This window comes from Passer domesticus, chromosome 2 (genome assembly GCF_036417665.1).
Source record: "Passer domesticus isolate bPasDom1 chromosome 2, bPasDom1.hap1, whole genome shotgun sequence".
NCBI lineage: Eukaryota > Metazoa > Chordata > Aves > Passeriformes > Passeridae > Passer > Passer domesticus.
This window is the reverse complement of record NC_087475.1, coordinates 87,125,003-87,145,037: the sequence shown is the minus strand read 5'-3', so window position 1 is coordinate 87,145,037 and position 20,035 is coordinate 87,125,003. Positions and strand designations below refer to the sequence as shown.

Sequence of the window (20,035 nt, the reverse complement as noted above, 5' to 3'; positions counted from 1 at the left end):
GCATTTTTAGCTGATCCATAGTCAGCCTGACCAATGAGGAGAGCTCAGCACATGGTTTGTAAGTGTTCAGTTTATAAGTGCTCAGCATGTTTTTCATATTGTTCATCTCTACCCAAGGGTCTGTTGAAAATCATACCCTCTTTTTGGGTACTGAAATCTTTGGCTGGAAGCGCTACCTACTGCACAGCCCCTGACACTTGTCTGTCACTCATGTTGTGTAGATGACACCATGTTTATTGGAGGTTTCAGTTACGAGCATCATTTCCCTGGGTTTCAGTTGCACTTGCAGAATGACAGACTGCAGTGTGCATTAACACTGCACTTTCTTCCTGGACCTCCTTGCATGGGGAAAAAAAAGCCCTATGTACAGAAATGTACAAAAATGCAAAGTATCTGTGTATGTAATACAGCAAGGCTGCTCCTGTGCTGGGCTGTTTTACGACAGAAAGCCAACTTGGCACCTGTGGTCTTTTCACCCTGTAGTTATTTGGCTAATTGATTAGCAGGTTCTCTGTGTTCTTTTGTGTAGGAAAGGTTGTTTTTACTCCAAGTAGCTGGGATTTTGTGAGTTTGGAGATCTGGAACATCCCTTTTTTGCAAAACACAAAATAAACAAACTAGCCAAACAAAACCCCACCACAATTAAAGACTACCAGGTCTTCCCTGAGAACAGCATCCGCCCACGAGAAGGAGAAGCCTGACAGGGAGTACCCTCAAATCTAATTAGCACCTAATCCTGTGCCTTTCATCATTGTAAGGCTGAGTGTTGCAGGAATAGCTAGAGAAAAAGCTGCACATCTCCTAAAAGAGCCCTTGCAGGCTGTTGTTTAGTTGCACAGTACTGCACACCAAGGAGCCCTTTTGAGGCTCCAGGACTTCCCAAGGGCTCTTTACCCACCCTGCTCAGGTTTACCTTTATATCTCAGCTTCCAGCTCTGCTTGAATTTGTCTTTTTCCCTCAGTTGTCCTTGAAGATGGATCTGCAGCTGACAGGGAGGTAATTCTTTACCCCAAAGCACACCTCTTGTTCAAGCAGCTGTTCCTCTCCTGAGACCAGCATTCACTGGAAATCTGGTAGTCACTCAAGTTCTGATGCAAAAGCTGTAGGAAAGGCTTTTCTTGACCTTCATGGAATTTGGGTCAGAGCTTTTCCAGGAAATCAGGCTCTTTGCTGATCCCAGTGCAGGTGGAGCCCGCAGGCAGGCTGTGTCATGGATGCGCCGCTCACATGAGCAATGGTAATTCCAATGTTTTCTGCGGCTTATTGCTATTGTGACCTGCCTTGATGAGGTGAGAGCTTCCTTGCATTCCTCACGTCATTTGTCAGCATGACCCCGAGCTGATCCGTCTGTGCGGAGGCGGCAATTAAGGCATAAATAAGGGAACTTTCTCAGCACCGGTGGCAGGCAACATGTGGCCAGGTGGTGCTTGCCATGTCCTTGCCAAGAGAGTCTTGTACTGTTTGCTCACTAGCAAAAGCTCAGGGTGTGCTGTCCTGTGTGTAAAAAAAAAAAAACCAAACCACCAGAGAATGCTCTGGGTGAATTCCCATTGCTTTTTATTGCCCCCCCAGGCAATATCATTGCTTTCCATGGGAATGCATCTTTTCTCCATAGGAGATAACAGGTAACAAAACCAGAAGGCTGGATTTCATTATTCTGGAGGAGTTAGAAATGACAATTTCTTCTTACTAGGATGAGGATACTGGTGCCACAGGAAGGGAGGATGCAAGTGAATGGCCGCTACTGTAACACTTCAGTTCAAAACTCAGATTGGAGAAATGGGGAATATCATAGAATCATGGAATGGGTTGGGTTGAGAAGTACCTTAAAGATAATTTATTTTCAACCCCTTTGCCATGGGCAGGGACACCTTCCACTAGACCAGACAAAACTCTCCATGTGGGCCCATCTATGTGGTCAGTTGTCGTTGGTAATCTGTGACTTCCTCAGGTGGGAAGCTGAAGGGAAATACAGAGGATGAGACCCTAGGACAGGATACTGAGATAATTTTTAACACTGAGGATTGCTTGAGCTGGAGCTAATTACCTAAAGAAGTAGTGTGTTGTCTCTGTTGAGAGCTTGCTTGTTGATCAAGCTAGCAGGGAAGATTGCTGTAAGTCAAGAAGAAGAGGAATGGCTGCCATCTTCAGACTGATGCCTTCTGACCTGAAAGCCCTGCCTCCCATTCAGGGCTCCAGGCAGAGTGCAAAAATACAAACTGTCACAGCTTCCCAACCATGCCAGCTTCCAGACAGACAAAGACTAGGAGGAGTAGTACATAGGGACATTGCTTTCCTCCTTTCTGCTCACTGCCATCCACAGCCAGTGGTTAGAGATCCCAGAGATGGTAGGGGTTTGTGAGCTTAACTGCATTCAAAAGCCATTGTTTTCCTTCCTGATTGTAATCCTGGTTTTGGTAAGGACAAAGGTGCTTGTCCCTGAGGGTGTAGGTCTGATCTTTTTATTCACCATTTCTCAGATGAACAGTAAAATATGCTGGAAAATCCTTAATCCTTCTCAGATCCCTTGCAGGAGGGCAGGAGGTGAAAGCAGTAGTGTGCAGAGATCACTGACGTGTTAAATCTCTTTGCTCAGCTAAGGTGACACATGTTTCTGCCAGTCAAGTGAAGTAGACACAAGCTGAATGAAATTCTGGATTTTTTACAATTTGGAGTGCACAAAGTGTTCTCCAAAAGACAGGCTTTACACCGAGGTGGGTACAGTTGGGGACAAGCATTGAATTTGAATGCACACATCCCATAAATTATTCTTTTTTTTTTTTTTCACTGCACTTGCATTCGGAAAATCATTTAGGCTGCAGAACTTCAGGAGAAAGGAATAGATTTTACATTTAGATTAAATTCCTGAATTTCTTCTGACCAATGATTAATGAGCATGTGCTCTGGAGGATTAGCACAGTGGAGTGATCCCCCAGGAAGTATGGCCAGTCATGTGGTTGGACTCCAGTCCTGAAGTGCCAGCAAGGGGCACAGAAGTGCCAGTTAAAGAGATTAGAGTAGCAACCCCCTTCCTTGCAATTGCAGGATAATGGCTTTGTCCAGGTTCCTCAGACTTTCTCCCTCCAGAGTCTGATGGATTCCTTTTGTATGGAGGATCTCTCCATAACCAGGAAAGCCATGGTGGAGATCACTGTGGTGGAGAGCTCATACTGAAGTGCTCCTTGGCTTCTGTAGACCACAGCTTGCAAGCAAGTGGCATGTATAGTTCCATGTCACACATCACTCTGCATCCAGATGTACTTTAAAGCCCCTTCAGCCTCACCCCACTGCCTCCCTCAGATGCTCAGTTCAGATGATACTCAACCAGTGATGGTCAGAAAGCTGCAAAATTAACCATATTTACAAAAAACACACTTCCCAGAGGGTTGTCTCTGTGCCCTTGTGCTACATATGAGTGATCTGGGAGAGGTGCTGGGTATGTTTTGTTTAGCCCAGCTCATTTCCCAGACCATCTGTAGAGCTTCTCACAGGATTGGGATTGAAGTGCCCTACACTCACCTGCTAGTGAGGGTCAGAGGGTCCAGATGGCTGTTTTGCTCCACCACGGCCCTCATGAATTAGTAGGCAGCTGATCTCTCTGGTGCTCAGACAAGCCCAATCCTTCTTACTGATCCCTATGGAAAGAACAGGCCAGGGAGTCTGCCCCTTCCCCTTTGGGATGTTCCCTGCTGAGCAAGCTGTAGGGGAAGCTGGATGTCTGTTGTCTACATCTTGCAAAGGCATTATGAAGGGACTGACAATGCATTGAACAAGATTAAGCTGAGGCTACACCTTCAGAAAATAAAAATAACCCACAAAAGATTCTGGGCACCAAAGTCCTGTTTGAAGCCAGACTGGATTTGGTATGTAAATACTCTTACAAACCTGGAGCAAGTTTTGGAAGAGTATTCAGCATCACCACAGGCCAGGCTAAGTAGGGTGCCCACACACCAGGTAGTTTTAATGCTGGGAGCCCAGATAACCATGGAAAAGTGCTTTGCTTCAGCAGCAGCAGGGCAGAAACTGAAGGAGCAGTTCTGAGGTGTGGACTTGTGGCTTTAGCCCAACTTGTCAGAATAGATGTCCCATGCATGGTTTTTGCCATATGGACACCCAGTGGGGCCAGCTCACCTAGGTCACTTGCCTGATTAGCATAAAAATTATGTCTGGGATACTGAGGAGCTCCCTTGTTGGGTGAGATCTCTGTTTTTCAGAGAGGAAAAGGGAGGAAAGGAACTACTAGATGACTTGTCCATAGCAGATGTCCTTCAACCAGGAAACTCCAACTGCTATCCAGCTATCCACTCCAGTGTCCAACACTGACCTCTGAAGAACCTCCCCCAGTGCTGGCTCTGAGCCTGGCTAAGATTTCACCAACTCTTCCCAGTGGAACAGACTCTTCAGCATCCCTAGGCAGTCTGCCTCAGGGATCGCTGCTTGGCAGGGTTAGAAGGTTATTTTCAATCCATGTGAATTAAAGAGAAGAGTAATAATTTAAAGTGCTACAGAGAAGGTTCAATCTTAGAATTAGGAAAAGTGCCTGACAGCCTTTCAGTTATTAAAGTGTGCACGTGATTTTCCACCATTCATTTACCTTCTAGGAAAAGCAAAATTAATTCATTAAATATGGCCTGTGGCCAAAGTTTGCCTAGTGAGTATTTTCTAAAGAACAGTGATGCCTTGGCTTCTCTTAGGACACCAGTTCCTTTCCTAGGCAATGCAGAGTGTTTGTGGATCATGTAGATGGTTTTTGCAGATGGATGTTTTCATTAAGGTGGTTGAAGGCACTTGAATGGCAAAAGCCTACAAATTTCAGTGGGGTAATTATCTACTTCATATATGTGGTCTGTGAAAATGTAGAGGTGGTGCAGGCAGCCTAGAGAGGGAAAGGGAATAAATAAATCTGCTGGCCTTTTACAGTCTCTGCAGGAGTTAATGGAGATAAATCCTACCTTTCCAGCTAGGATGGGAACATCTGTTTCCCACTGCACCTGAGAGGCAACAGCATTTCAGCCAGCAGGATCAGCACCGAAGGCCAAGTCTGTACCTTGCTGAATGGGATGTGAGCAGTTGCTGCTGGTGGGGAGAGAGATCATTTTCCTTGCCATGAAGAAAGTGTGTAGAGACACTGGCATGGGACATTATTATACCTTTTTTTGTGAGACTGAGTCTCTCTCTCTTTGGGACATCCCACCTGGAGACGATTGTGGGGAAGGTGGAAAGACTTCTCCCTCCCATCCCCCTGAGAAATATTTGCCTTTTAGAGGGGGGAGCATAAAAATGAAAATTATGTCTAAAACTTGAAACACAGTACTCAAGTTTTTATGATGAATCCAGATTATTTTGCCTCTGTGAATGGAAATGCCTTGTGTCCTTCAAGATTATCCTTCAATGTCCAATGTCCTGTGAATTGTGTCTCTGAAACTGAGTGCTTTTCCCCCTGCTTTTTAAGGCATGAGAATTTTTACTGTGCTGGAAAACATTCCACACCATAAATACAACTATTATTGATTGCCAGGTAGGAAGGATGACTCGGAGATTAAAAGCTGCAGAAATTCAGTTCTTTGAAAGCATTTTTCGTTCATCCAAACCCAACACACTTAATTTTGGGAGCTATGAAATGGCAGTAGAGCAGCAAGCACAAACTCAGGGGCAGCATGGGACTTTCCCACGTAAATCCCACAAAGATACAATTTGCACAACAGCTGGAGCAGAGAGTGGAAATGCTCCATCCAATCCAGGTCTTAGTTTCAGGCTGTGCTAGGGGACTTGATATTTTCTTTCCTCTCTTGAAATCAGTTTGGATAGAAACATGAAAACCTATTCAGCCATGTCATGTGTTAAGGACAGTACTCGCCACCTCCATGTGCTTTAGTTCATACCACAGGATCCAAAGACACGTGTAATAAATCAGTATCAGTGTGTTTGCTGGGTTAATCCTTGGATGACTTTCTAGGACTCAGTTTACAAAATATTACTTGCATAAGCGACCTGCAGTCCCAGTCTCATTCACCACGGTGCCAGCATTAATCTGGATGTATTTAGAGGATTGTCTCCTAGTGTCTGGAGTTAATATTACGAAAGCACTGGGAGTTTCAGTGCTACTAGCTTTCTTCCACACCTAGGGCTGTGGAAGTGCTGTAGGGTTGGGATGGTCCCCGAGGTGCATCTCTTGAGTCAGGGGGAGAATCATTAATTGCTGACTTCTTTTGATTTAGGTCCATTCCTGGTGATTGCTGATGTGTTTATACAGGAACCATGGTCATTCTACGACAGGTAAGTGAATTATTCCTGTCTTCAGCTTCTCTACTTTTACTCCATCACCACAGGCACTAATAAAATATATTTTTGGAGGGGACGGGTCAAGTCAGGTTATTTTTGTCCTTTCTTATTTCCTTAAAAGGACTGTTACAAGATGCAGAGATACTCATTGGCCTTAATCCTTGATTGGCTTAGAGGAAATCATTACTCTCTGTGTGTAGTCCAGATTAACCTCACACAATGTTCCACTTCTATTTTCTCATCTGGGGTGGCCCAAAAGCTGCATGTGAATCCTGGACATGCAACTTACTGCCTTATCCTTAAAATAGGATCTAGTCCAAAAATTGATTTTCAATTTCCAGGAGCAATTCTGCTTTGGTTGTGTAAAAATGGAGTATTTTTGCACATTTAAAAGAAATTGAAGGATGGAGCACCTCTGATATGAAGACAGTCTGAGAGAGTTGGGGTTGAGAAGGAGAAGAGAAGGCTTCAGAAAGACCTTATATCACCTTGCAGTACCTAAAGTCATCTTGTAATAAAGGAGAGCAACTTTTATATTGGCCCACAGTGATGGGACCAGGGAAGTCCTTTTAAACTAAGAGAGGACAGGTTTAGATGAGATATTAAGAAGAAATTCTTTCCTGTGAGCATGGGGAGGCACTGGCACAGGTTGCCCAGAGAAGCTGCCCCGTGCCTGGAAGTGTTCAAAGGAAGGTTGGATGGGGCTTTGAGCGGTCTGGTCTAATGGAAGGTGTCCCTGGCCATGGCAGGGGGTTTGGAACAAGAAGACCCTTGAAGTCCCTTCAGACCCAAACCATTCTGTGATTCTATCAATTGAAGAATTAAGTTGCGTAGCAGGTCACATGTAGATTCTGCAATAATTTAGGGCTTCATATTATAGTGTTTTCCCTTTGTCTGGGGATAACATGTCTCACTCTCAGCTTCTCATTGCCATGTCTCACCTGGGGAGGACTGACAGTCCCCCCACGTATCCTGGGTTGGGGCTGCAGAGACTCGAGTGTATTTGTCAACACAGTCAAACATTGATGCAATGGACCAGATCTACCCAAGAATTTTGATTGAATTCTGTGTTTTGCTTGGTAAATCTGCTTTTGTCCCGCAGGAAGCATTGGACCTTTGAAGGATTTCCCATAGCTTCATTGTACAGCAGTGACACAAAGAGCTGAGGATAGCTTTGGGTGGAAGGAATGCCAGAGATTTTGTGGAGCAACTGAAATGCTTTTTATAGTGTTTCCCCAATCTGCTGGAACCTGAGCCAAACAAAAACAGGCTGTACTTTGGCAGGGGTGTGTAGGAGCTTGGTCCTCCTTCTAAAGGCTCTGAGGCGTTGGCCCCGTGCACAAACTAGCTGATGCAGTTAGTGGTGCCAAGGAAAATTGATGTGAAATTAAAACAAATTAGGTAAAAAGGTCAGAATAGCAGTTGAGAAATACCCTGTTACAACTCTGTCTAGGATGGAATCACTGCAGGCTGCCTGCTGTCTCTCTATGGGGGTTACCCCTCTGTGGTTCAGCTGCTGGATCATAGTCTTCTGTACCAGTCTGAATTCACCCTTTGTGGAGCTTTATTGAAATTGAATACCTTGCTCATTATCTAAAAACAAAGTGTCTTATCTAGGCAAGGCTGCAGCGTGCTTCTGAATAATTCTGGGCACTCTTCCTTGTGGGCTCAGATGCCAGGCAATTGCTCAGAAATATCAGAGAAATAGGTTTGTGTTTTATTTGTTGCTTACTGCAACCATCTCTGCAGCGTGGATAAGGTGAGGAAGGACCCCTCTGTAGTGAAGTAAGGTTACCCAGTTGTTAGCAGGTACAGGCCCTTTCTGAAGTCACTTCACACCAGTTTGTCCCATCTAAAGGTCCTTTCTGAGTCACACAGGAAACACTTTGCTCTCTCCTAAACACTGCTGTTTATGTGATTCTTAATTACAAATAGCAGCAATATTCCTTTTTTTTACTTATATCAGTTTTGCTGTAAGACTTTGGAAATACATCTATGTTGTTCATGACCTCTATTTCCAAGGAGCTTTCTCTCTTTTTTTTTTCCTCATTCTTGAATGTGCGCAACATGCTTACCCCTTTTTCCCCTGGGAACTTTCTCCAGCAAGGTCAAACAAAACCCCAAATCGTCACCTGAGATAGATGAGCACAGAGCATTTGGCCCTTACTGCTTGGTTTCCACCCAGCTATAAATCCAGAAATTTTGAAGATGAGTCTGTGACACTGTTTCTCTTCCATTCTCTCATCAGAACAGTTCATACCAGATTCTCCCTTAGGGAGAACTGAGCACTGAGACCAGCACACAGCTCCAGCGAGGAGGAGAAAGCACACAGAGCTTTCTGCCTGCCCTGTGTCTTCCACCCAGTAATCCAAAAGAAAAGCCAATATTGTTCCCCAGCAGGGGCCTGCAGAGAGCCAAACTTATCAGCTTTAGTCACTAGCAAATTACTAGTGGCAAGTCCATTTCTATGCACAAAGAAAGGGAAGATGGAAAAGGAGGGCTTCCTGAATTCCTGCCTTGGCAGCCTGACAAGTTAGTTTGGCTCTGCAGCACAGCAGCAGCTCATTCATGCACATTCCATCTATTACTTAAAGTAGAGATGTTTTTGGAACTGGGCTGGAGATAGGGAGGGTGTGGTGGTCCTGCCCACAGCTGACCACACAGCCTGGCCAGGAAGAGGGCTCTCCTAGTAAAAAATGGCAGCAGACTGGTGCTTGCTGCACGGCTCTTTTTTGCCAGATCCATCTTCTCACTCTTGTAGGCAACCCTCCCACAGCCCACTCTTAAATCCAAGGTGCTGCAAATTTGCTGTTGCTGGGCCAGCCCAAGAGAAATCAAACCCACTTATCTGCTGGGGAATAAAACATGCTGCAAAATTTAAGTATTTTGTGGAGGACCGAGTTCTGCATCAGGAGTTGGACTGGATGATCCTCATGCATCCCTTCCAACCCAGGATATTCTGTGATCCTGCAAATCTCATCCATTAAGCTAGACTTTTCAGATTACTGTATCTGTGTTACTGTAGGCACCTGACTCTGTCCATAGCACATGAAGAGCATTGCTGCTATTGCAGGGTTCTCCCATTCTTAGTGTCCCCCTAACCTGCTCCTGCAGTTATAGGAAGAAGAGTCGAAATAAGAGCAAAGAGAAACAGTAGAGACCTAACACAAGTAGATAAAGGAAACCAAAGTTCAGCCAGGTATTAAGATCCTGAGGGATCAAGCACAGCGGATGCCTCACACTATAAAGTTCTTTTTAGTTCAACACCAAAACAAGGAAGTTGTTCCAACTATTTTCAAACTTTGCAGGAGCTAAGGCTTGGTCAGAGACTTCAGCTCTGCTCTCCTGGCTTGTCAGAGCTGCTGGGGAGGTGACTCTTGGGGGCAGTGCCAAAGTCTCACCGTTTCCTTGCTCCTATCCACCCTGCAATTCCTGTGACGCCTCTGGCATTTCTTCAAATGTAAAGTCTGCAGTACAGCTTCAGCTTTAAAGCCCACAAGGCCTACATGAACAGGATGGTCCTTAATATCTTCATGTTTCTGGTTTTTGAGGATATTTGTGGCTTCCTGCTCGCATGTCAGGAATGGCCTTTGGATAAAATTGTCCTTCTTGCCATTTCTCAGTGTTTGTATACAGAGTTACAGTTTGCTTCCGTACCCCTGGAATTGACCAAAATCCTACAAAACCTTTTCTCCCCCACCTTGTAAAACAAATTCTGCCGTCTGCCAGTGATGGCAGCAGCCCTTCACTATTCCAGCTTAATTTCTTCTTGTTAAGACCAGAATTGCACATTGCAATGCAGGTGAAGGGGATTTGTGCAGTTTGTAAATGAGCAGGAATAGATGTGACTACCAGATGCTCCAGGAGGTTTTTTTACTGTGCTGGGGTTAAGAATAGCAGAGCCCAGATTTTGAAATCTTTCACAGACATCTTCCACTTGGGCTGTGTGGGCACTGGCTTTACCTGGAGCTGTTTTGAGCACATTCAGCTTTGCCAAGTGATTTATTTTGCTGTGTATTTTGCTAGCAAGGAGGAAGGGGCGGGGGAGAAAAACAATGATATTGTAGGTCTGCTTGGGGCTCATCTGTAATCATGTTATTATAAAAAGCAAAGTGCAACTCTGCTATTTGGATTTTCTTTCTCATAAACACTGAATAATTTAAGTCTTCTCCCATTTATGCCTTGTATTTGTCTGATCTATGAGTCTGAGGCTTCCCTGGATAGCTGTAATGCAGCAGTGAAAAGTCCAGCACAAGCCAACCAAAGGGCACATTTGCATATAGATTGAAACATGAATCTTTGGGAGCCATTCATTAGTTGCAGTGCTCAAGACATTTGGCATTTTAACAGTTCTTTGCATCAAATCCTTTCCATCACGTTTATGGGACAATTAAAGTGCTGGGGTTGCTGTGCGCTGAAAATGAAGCTGCAGGCTAGGGAAATGTTCTTGCAGTGCTATGGCTGTGGAATATAAATTGTGTGATGTCAAATAAAGGTAGAGCAAGCAATCTCAGCCCTGGCATGGAGATACCTTCTGAGAGAGCCTGTCTGAAATGCACTCATTCCTGCTCCTTGATACCTCAGGCAAACCCCCAGGATTCATCTTCCCTGAAGTGTATGCACTGAAACCTTCATCTGTTTGAATTCAAGACAGAGAAGGCTTTGAGTGAGAGTCGTTGTATGTGCAGCTGAGTTTACTATTGCTTTTTTAAGAGGCAGTAACAAAATACCCAGTCAGCAGGACATTCATTTGAGGGTATAGGAAACTTCAAAGGACTCAATAACAAATTTCACCTTGACTCAGTCTTGGGGCCACATGTTTCCCCAGGGACAGCTCTTGCAGAATAGCTCATATATCATTTTGTCTTACTTGATGGTAACTTCTCTATGACTGTCAGAGCCCTTAAAGATGCATTTAACTTGCTGAGACCTGTCATCTGGAGCAAGAAGAGGGAATTCAGCTCTTCAAACTGCCTCTTTCTCTTAAACGCTCCAACTCATCATAGCCTCAAGTTGTGCCAGGGGAGTTGAGATTGGATATTAGGAAAAAATTTCCTCACCATAAGCACTGGAATAGGCTGCCCAGGGCAGTGGTGGGGTCATCATCCCTGGAAGTATTTTAAAGATGTGGCATAGAGTGTAAGGTTAATGATTGGAATTGATGATCTTAAGGGTCCTGTCCAACCTAAATGATTCTATAACTGGACCCTGAAGAAGTCTCACTGTATTTACAGGTTTTCTGTAAAAAAAAAATAAAAAAAAATCTTGTCATGAATCTTGAATCTCACCTGGCCACAATGCACCAGCTGGTGGAGCTGGGGGCTGCTGGCCCATCTATCAACCCCTTTTTCAGGAGTGAGGTTTGGGGAGGGAGATCAGAAATCATTCATTCTCATCCACCCCATATCTTATCCTGCTGCTAGGGATCAACACAGGTGTTGATTTCCCTTGTTCATCCAGCCGTGGAGCCTCTGATTACTGTTTTTAATGGGAGGAGGTATCTTCATCCCAGCTGTGCAAGCAGCAGAGCAAAGGACATCCCATCCCATCCCATCCCATCCCATCCCATCCCATCCCATCCCATCCCATCCCATCCCATCCCATCCCATCCCATCCCATCCCATCCCATCCCATCCCATCCCCCTGCTTTCATACCCCCTGCCTCTGTCTGCCCTCCACTCTGTCCCAGATGTGTGAGACAGCTGTTACCTGGAAAACCTTGTCCATAATTCCACAAAAATCATAGAATACACATGTACTTTTAAAAATCTTTTATGTAAGTTATGATTTTTTTCCCTGTTCTTTTTACTTAGGTCAGTTCTCAGGTGGGATATGTATAAGGACTGACAATTGGAGGGATTTGAGTAAAAGGTAGATATTTAGGCCAACATGTCTGCTGTAAGGAGTGTTTGTGGTGTGACATTCTCAGAGGAGTGTGGGGCCATGCTTGCTGTCTTCTCCTTATACAAAAGGCTGTGCAGCAGGCTGGTGTCTCTCCCTGTACAAGGTGACCTTCCTCTCCATCAAATTCCTCTTGCAAGTTTGGAAAATGTTTGACAGCAACGCATTAAAGATAGAACCCTCAACATTTCATGGATCTGGGGTTACAGACACTTCTATGGAATGACTCTGATGTACACCAGTGAAAGATTTGGTTCTTATGGTGTAAAATTCATTCCCTTTTCAAGACACAGCATCATTTGCTAGCACAGAGTAGACTTGACAGCAGTTTTCCTAAAGAAACCCACTTAGCTCTGGCTTTCACAATCAGGTTCAAGAGGCTGAGCACATCTCCTGGAGCCCAGGGGAAGAAAAGCAATAACAGACCTTTTCAAATAACACAAATTGAAAAATGGCGTTTCTTTCTTGGGAGAAAGTTGAGGTGGGGGTATAGAGAATATTTGTCAGGATGTCATTTCTTGGGCAATAAATAAAATCGTTCCATTGAAATTAAAAGCTTGATTTGGAGATAGAATTCCAATAAGAACATCAAAATTATACTCTCCATGTTATACTTTAGCAAAATGCAAGTGTTTTCCCTAAAGGCTTTGTTTGTATGTTTTTCCTGTTGCATTACAGGTTTTGGTGAAATGGTAATCTCTAAAGAAAATTTATAGTGAGAATTTTTGAAGAGTAAATAAATTTTGAGATGGTTCATAAATGTAGCCAAAATAGTCAGATAATTTACATGTTTGCTTGAATTCACATAAGGAGAGTTCTGAAAAATAATTCAAAATCTATTGAAGAACAAAGAAAATTCAGTTGTGGGAGTGAAATAACCTGAGATCGGCCAGTGAGCCAGCTGCCACTTTAGAAATTTGTACTGGAACTTTCGACAACAGGGAAATGAGATGAGTAAGCATGGACTGCGACTTGGGAATTTGCATTCTGATACTTTAGCATTTCCATTTTACTACTCCTGACCATTTTACTACTACTGCTGACCACTAGAGCAGTATATTTACAGATACTGCTCTAGTGGTCAGCAGTACTGCCCAGCTTGTGCATCAGTGCTGCAATGTAAGGGAATTGCCCTTTCCCTGTTGGCCACACCCACATGGATAAGTTTTACAGACATGGGAAGGTGATATGATGGTGGATCAGTCCTTTTCTTCTCTGCTTCACAAATCAGCCCTGTCTGGGAGGTGGCACAAGGGAGGTGGGTTTGGCAAAGGAAAGCAACTGCTTTCTTGCACTGGCCAAAGGTCAGTCTTAAAGGTTTACAAGGATTTCATCCTCCTTAAGGCAATTTTTGTGAAAGGCAAAAACTTCACCAGCTGTAAATTGTAAGAACTTTTGTTCCTGAACAGAAACAATTGTAAAATTCTTGAGAGGTACAGAGGGCTAAAGTTGGGAATTTATATCAAATGTTCAGATTTGTTCAGACCCAGGTGTGTCTAACGTGGCATTCTGTATCCAAAATTACTGTAGCTGAACACCAAGGGACCAATAAGCATACACTCTTATTTCCCCAAAGTATTTTCTTAGCCTTCAGCTAATTTCCTGGCCTTCACCTCTGACTTTTCAGCTTGGTTATTTCCTAAGCCTGATGTGACTTATTTAGTTAGCAGTCCCTAATGCATTTCCCTTCTAAGACTTGTACAGTGTCCTTACTTCTCATCCACCTCCATGGCCATTTTCTGAACCTACCCACCAGAGTTTGATCTCCCCTTAATTTTGGACGAGAAGAGTATTTTAAAGAAGTATCTCATCCAGCCTGTCCTGCTCTGCCATAGGAAACCTCTTGGGCCACTGGAGAAAGCAAGATGATTCCTGCCATAGATGGTCTTTGGTGTGCCTTAACCTTGCACTCCCATTTGCATGTCCTGCCTGAAGTAATGCCCCTTGCATCCTGATGGTATTGCTCCCTCCCAACTCTTCTACCAAAAAGCAGATGTCCTCCGTCCTTTCCTCACAGCCACTTTAGCAGAACCCAGGAGAAGACAAGGTTGGTTTATCCTGTGTGCTGAAGAAGGAGCCAAATCATGCTTGGTTTTAAGGTTAGGGAAAACACCTGTGTGGGACAGTGATTTGCCCACCGTGACTGAGAAGCCTTTTGTGCAGCCCGTGCAAGTGCAATGTGAGCAATTATGTGCATCCCCTACCACTCAGCCAGGCGTTTTATTGCCAGCATCTTTGCTGGCAAATGACTCTTAAGGTCACGCACTGCATTTTCATGATCTACAAATCACTTTGTGAGGGCATTTTACTGCCCCTTTACCCCATAAAGTTGCTAGATTCGATGTGAGATGAGCAGGCAGTCTTTCCAATAACATAGATGCTGGAAATGAAACAACATTTGCATCCAGCAAAATGCAGTGGGGGCATTAACCATATTTCCATGCTGATACTGTCAGCTAATTCCTGAAACATAGGTTTAATTAATATATCTATATGATAATACTCTTTGCAGTCTCAAAATTAAATCTGTATGGCAATTACTGAGTTTCTCAAAACAAGTATAAAATTGATGAGTATTACTCATATGAATTGATTTCCCTTCACATGATTTGGGTTTACATGAGTACCCATTAGCTTCCAGTTTCTGAACAAGCCTCTATGCCATGCTAGGCTCCCTGAAACCCCCACAACCAAACCAAAATTTTGGTTCCAGGAGTAACATTTAACAAAACTTATTTGTAATGCTACCTTTCTCAAAATGGGTTTTGGAGGCCATATCCCCCTTGTGCAGCATGTGCAGAACGGACTGTCCATGTAATAAAATATCCATGAGGAATATAAGAAGTACCAAAACTACAGGAATTATTTGCTGTGTCACAATGCTGAGCTTATTTCTTTTGTGGTTTCAATTTTACAGCTACTAGAGTTCAGGATGCCTATATGAAAGTCTTATCCAACTGGCAGTCTTGCCAGCCAACATTCCTTAGAAATTTCATGGAAGACATAGGTCCAACTTCCTTTTCCAAGCTGTAACCATTGCTTTGTTTGCAGCGGCTGGGGATTATTTGGTGGGACTTGGATTTTGAAACAGATTTCTAGGTTCATGTGTGTGAAAAGGACTGATGTCTGGTTAATGGTCACTTTCTGAAGGCCAGGTCTCTTCAGTGTGTGCCCAACAAGCTCTAAACCATTAGCTGTAGAGCTGTTCCAAGCTCGCACTTTGAAGGCATCCACAGTGTACATCTCTGTGTGTCCTGATCCAACAAGTCGACTGTCTCATCTGGGTCTGGCAGCTGCAGGTGTGATTTGAACAATGATGGTTGTCTCAATCTCTGTCATCTTGTGTTAGCCTAAAAACTCCACTCCATCTCAGTTTGCAACCTCTAGGGTTTGTCTAGCTGAACTTGCCAACTGGTCCCTTCAGACCCTTAATGAGCCAGGTTGTCCTCTGTGGTCTCTACATTATCCATGAGCCTTCTGGAATTTCATATATTATTAGCATCAAAGTTTGATTAAAACCCATGGAGAAATCATCAGAAACGAGTCTCCTGGTGCATTTGGTAATTCCAGAGAGTTACAGCAGATGGGGCTGATATTGTTCTGCACAGCTCTGTGGCTGATCCACCTCCTCCTCCAGAAGGGCCCACCACCAGCACTTTGGTAAGTTTTTCCAATACTGTAGGCAGAGGGATTGAAGAATCCAGGCAAGAGGTTGCAATTATCAACCAGCTTCGAGTTTCCTTTTCAAGGTGATCTTGTACGAGGTAACTCTGGAGTCTTCAAAACCACAAAGCAAGCAATGAAATACAGATTATTTTTCTGGGTTTTGGTAAGTGCTCACAGGATTTTTTTGTTTTCTATTTCATTATGAAAAAAAAACCAAACATGTGATTCATGTTCTCAAGACTTTTTTTCATAGAATCACAGTATCATAGAATGGTTTGGCTTGGAAGGAACCCTAAAGATCATCTCCTTACTATCCCCTGCCATGGACAGGGACACCTTCCACTGCATCAGGTTGCTTAAAACCCCACCCAACTTGTCCTTCAACACTCCTGGGTTTGGGACTGCTACACCTTCACTGGGCAGCCTCTTCCAGTCCCTCTCCACCCTCACTGTCAAGAATTTTTTCCTGATACCAAATCTAAACCTAATCTAAACCTGGGGTGTTTTACATCTTGGAGTGTCTTTTCTCCTTTAGAAAGGATGCTACTTGTATTGCAGCATCTCTGCAACTTTTTTGCTGACACCTAAGGAACAAAGAGCAGTATTGAAATGTTTTGAATTGCATCACAAGCGTGGCAAGGAGGGTTTGTTTGTTTTCTCTTATGCTTTCTCCTGACCTCCATTTTCCTCAGAGACTTGCTCTTCAAACACATCCCTGGAGCAGTCAGCTTCTTCTTTCAGCAGGTATATCACAAACTCCCTCAGGATGCTGCTCTCTGAGCTGCAAACTAACCTCCCTCCAGAACCCCTCCTCTCCCCAGTAATCATCACAACCCTCAGTGGTAAGCATACATGGTGTGCAAAAAGGACAGATCTGCTCAGATATGGTGTGGCAATGAAGGAGAAGTAGCATTACTCCCCTCTCATTCAATATTTCCAAAGATGAGATATTCTGTTCAAGTAGTAGGGTTTATCTAGACAGATCAGTGTGACTTTGGCTAATTCAGACCCTTAGCACAGACACATTTCTGCTGGGAAAATTGCATTTACACAAGTATAGAGTACTACTATATAGGAAAATAATACTTTCGCAGTATGATTAAGCACCTCTTTGTCCTAAGTTTGCATTTTTGTTTATGCAGGAATTGCTGTGCAGTGTACAATAGTCCCATGTCTATTTGGTACACAGGAAATAATTGCATACTGGGTCTCAGTGAGGTGGTGAAAATGCAGGGAGGAGCAAAGGAGAGCCTGAAGCAAAGAATTAAGCAGAAAGCACCTTCCCACAGCATGGAAGATAAAGATAAAATTCTGAAACACAATTTGACAGGTTGCATGTGAAAAGTAAAATATATTTTTATCGCAGATGGTGGAAAAATATTCCTTGTTTCCAAAGGAATAAAATCAGCCAAAACAATTAAATTCATGTGGTTGTTTTTAGGCTTCTTTGAACAGTCTGCAAGAACCAGGATTAGAAACATCCCTTCCAATGTACATTTCTGCGTATCATCTTTCATTTTCTCCCTTAATCAGTACTGTACAATGTAATTCAAACTGTCCTTTCTGTGAATCATTGTGATCTTGAAAAGGCTGTATGCCTCAGAGGCAGAAAAATGTTTTGTAGACATACCTATTTACCTCCATCATAGGAGGTAAATAGTACATACATAGTTCTGTAGCTCTCATGCTCATCAGCTGGGATTCTGCTTTCATGAATCAAATCAAACAGTTCTCTGCCTTCATGCAGGGAGTAAAGCTCATCCCAGAGTGTGGCGAGCATCCATCAGCTCTGCTCAGTGATGCCACAGCAGGTACCTCACAGGGAGCAGCTCCACTCCCCTGGCCATGTTGCCAGCTCTGTGTCCTTGCTGCTCTCCCTGCTCCTGTGCTGGGGCTTTGCTTTTTGCCTGGGGAGTTCGTTCAGGGACTAAACCAGCACAACACTTTGTAGAAACACATGAAAATATTGCTGCTGGTCCTGAGCTGGTCCACTGGGGATCAAATCAAAGAAATAAATCACAGATTCTTTAAGGCTGATCTAGTCCAGAGCCCCCGTGTTGAAGATGTCTGTGCAATGAGCACAGACATCTTCAACTGCATCAAGTGGCACAAAGCGCTGTCCAGCCTGATCTAGAAAGCTTCCAGGAGTGGAGCATCCACCACCTTTCTGGGCAATCTGTGCCAGTGTTTCACCACCCTCACTGTAAATTAACTTCTTCCTATCATCTAATCTAAATCTCTCTTCTTTTAGTTTAAAACCATTACCCCCTTTTCCTGCTAAAAAGCTTTCTTGTAGCCTAAATCAACCCTATTTCAACTTGAAGCCATTCCCCCTTGTCATATCACTACATGCCCTTGTCAAAAGTCCCTTTCCAGCTTCCTCTTGGATCTTCTTTAGGCACTGTAGAGGCTCTAAGATCATCCTGGAACTTTCTCGTCTGCAGACTGAACACCCCAACTCTCTCAGTTTATCTCCATAGCAGAGGTTTTCCAGCCTTCTGAGCATTGTCATGGCCTCCTCTGGTCTCACTCCAGCAGGTCCATGTCCTTCTCATCTTGGGGGCCCCAGAGCAGGTGGGGTTTTACTGGAATGGAGGTGAGAGGAAAGAACCCCCTCCCTTGGCCTGCTGGCCACACTGCTGGGGGTGCAGCCCAAGATGCAGTTGGAATTCTGGGCTGCCAGTGCACGTTGTTGGGCCATGTCCTGTTTATCATCCATCCTGTCCTTCTCAGTGTTGCTCTCAATCCCTTTATCCCCTGGCCTGTATGGACACTGGGGGTTACTCTGACCTGGGTGCAGGATCTTGCACCTGGCCTTGTTGAACCTCACGAGATTCCCATGGGTGCACTCCTCGAGCCTGTCCCTTGGGTGGCATCTCATCCTTAAGGTGTATTTACTGCACTACAGGGCTTGGTACTGTCAAAGGGATGGGAACAGATAGCTGAGTGGTATTGTCCAGCCTTAGGGACCTGTTGAAATCCCTCCCAAACTATGCTTAGAGAAGGAGATGGCATTCCCTTAGTACCATCTTCCTAAAACTTGACATATAGAACATTCATTTCTAGAAAAATATCCAGAGTATTTAATTCCGGGTGGGTAAGGAGAAGCAGTTTCCCTCATGCCTGCTATTGCAAACTAAGGAAGATTTAGCTGCACCTTTGGTTGTCTGGGGGTATGGAGTTTATTGTTCCTGGCAGGTTTAGGGTGGATCTGAAAGTTCCCAGAGTGGTACCCGGCAACCTCTTACTCCTAGGACCTAAAGGAATATGTCTTGGTCAAACAGTACTGAATTACATGCTCGCCTCCTAAAGTGCTCCCCTTCTGATTCCTCCTGTTCTTATTTTCCCTCAATCCGGTTTTCCAGATTTGTACTTCTTATGATTGCTCTTTTGTCTTCATTTGGATTTCATCCATTTGCATTTAGGACGGGACCCAGCCATGGGGCTAAAAGGCTCAGTCTTCATTTCCTGTTCCACTTCTGCATCTTAGCAGATTTTTCAATCACATCCCAAGCAGCATCCTTCAGCTTTTTGTCTGAGACCTGATAGGCAGGGCTCTGGCATGGCTTTTGGGTGGGTGACACCCGAGGACAGCCTAATCTGCTTGTAGCATCAACGGATTGCCGGATTCTCCACTTCACCCATGGCAGTAATGCCGTAAGAGTCACGGATTAAATCTTCTATCTCCATGTTTGTCTGCATGCTTAACTCCTCTCCTGAGCCAAGAGGTCCCAAACAGTCAACAACAAGCTCCTTGCCAAAAGCCAGGGAAGAGTTCAAGCATCACTGGGAGCTGAGCCTCATTACACCACACTAGGTTGCACCCTGGTAAATCAGGCTAAATCTATAATTTTTACTCCCAGAGCCTTTGACTGTCCCTCAGCACCAAATGGGGAAATATTGGTAGGTATTTGTGGAAGGTATTTTTCACTCCTGTCAGTATCAGAGTTACAGGGTAGGTAAGCAGTGCATCAATTATTGAATTATTTAACAACTCCTCTTGTATCTCTCCCCTTGCTTTAGGAAACCTTTGTGTGTAGCTCATTACCTTGGCTGACAGCTGGTGCCTGGTGTGCTACAAGAAATTGTGAATGGAATGTTCTTTGAAACAGGAATATTATTAGTGTTACTAGCTACCAGCATGTGCACTTCTCCTCTATGTTACCATTTGTTATCAAGCAGAAA

The 20,035-nt window shown here is 44.1% G+C and overlaps 1 protein-coding gene across 1 annotated transcript in view; it reads left to right on the top strand.

Annotated features, from left to right (window-relative positions):
• MYO7A (myosin VIIA) overlaps nt 1–20,035 on the top strand; it is a 100,949-nt gene that overhangs the window by 11,815 nt on the left and 69,099 nt on the right. Inside the window, exon 2 of the mRNA XM_064409762.1 lies at nt 6,220–6,277. Within this exon, the coding sequence (XP_064265832.1) occupies nt 6,260–6,277 (18 nt within the window). The 5' untranslated portion in view covers nt 6,220–6,259. The remainder of the gene's footprint in view (nt 1–6,219; nt 6,278–20,035) is intronic.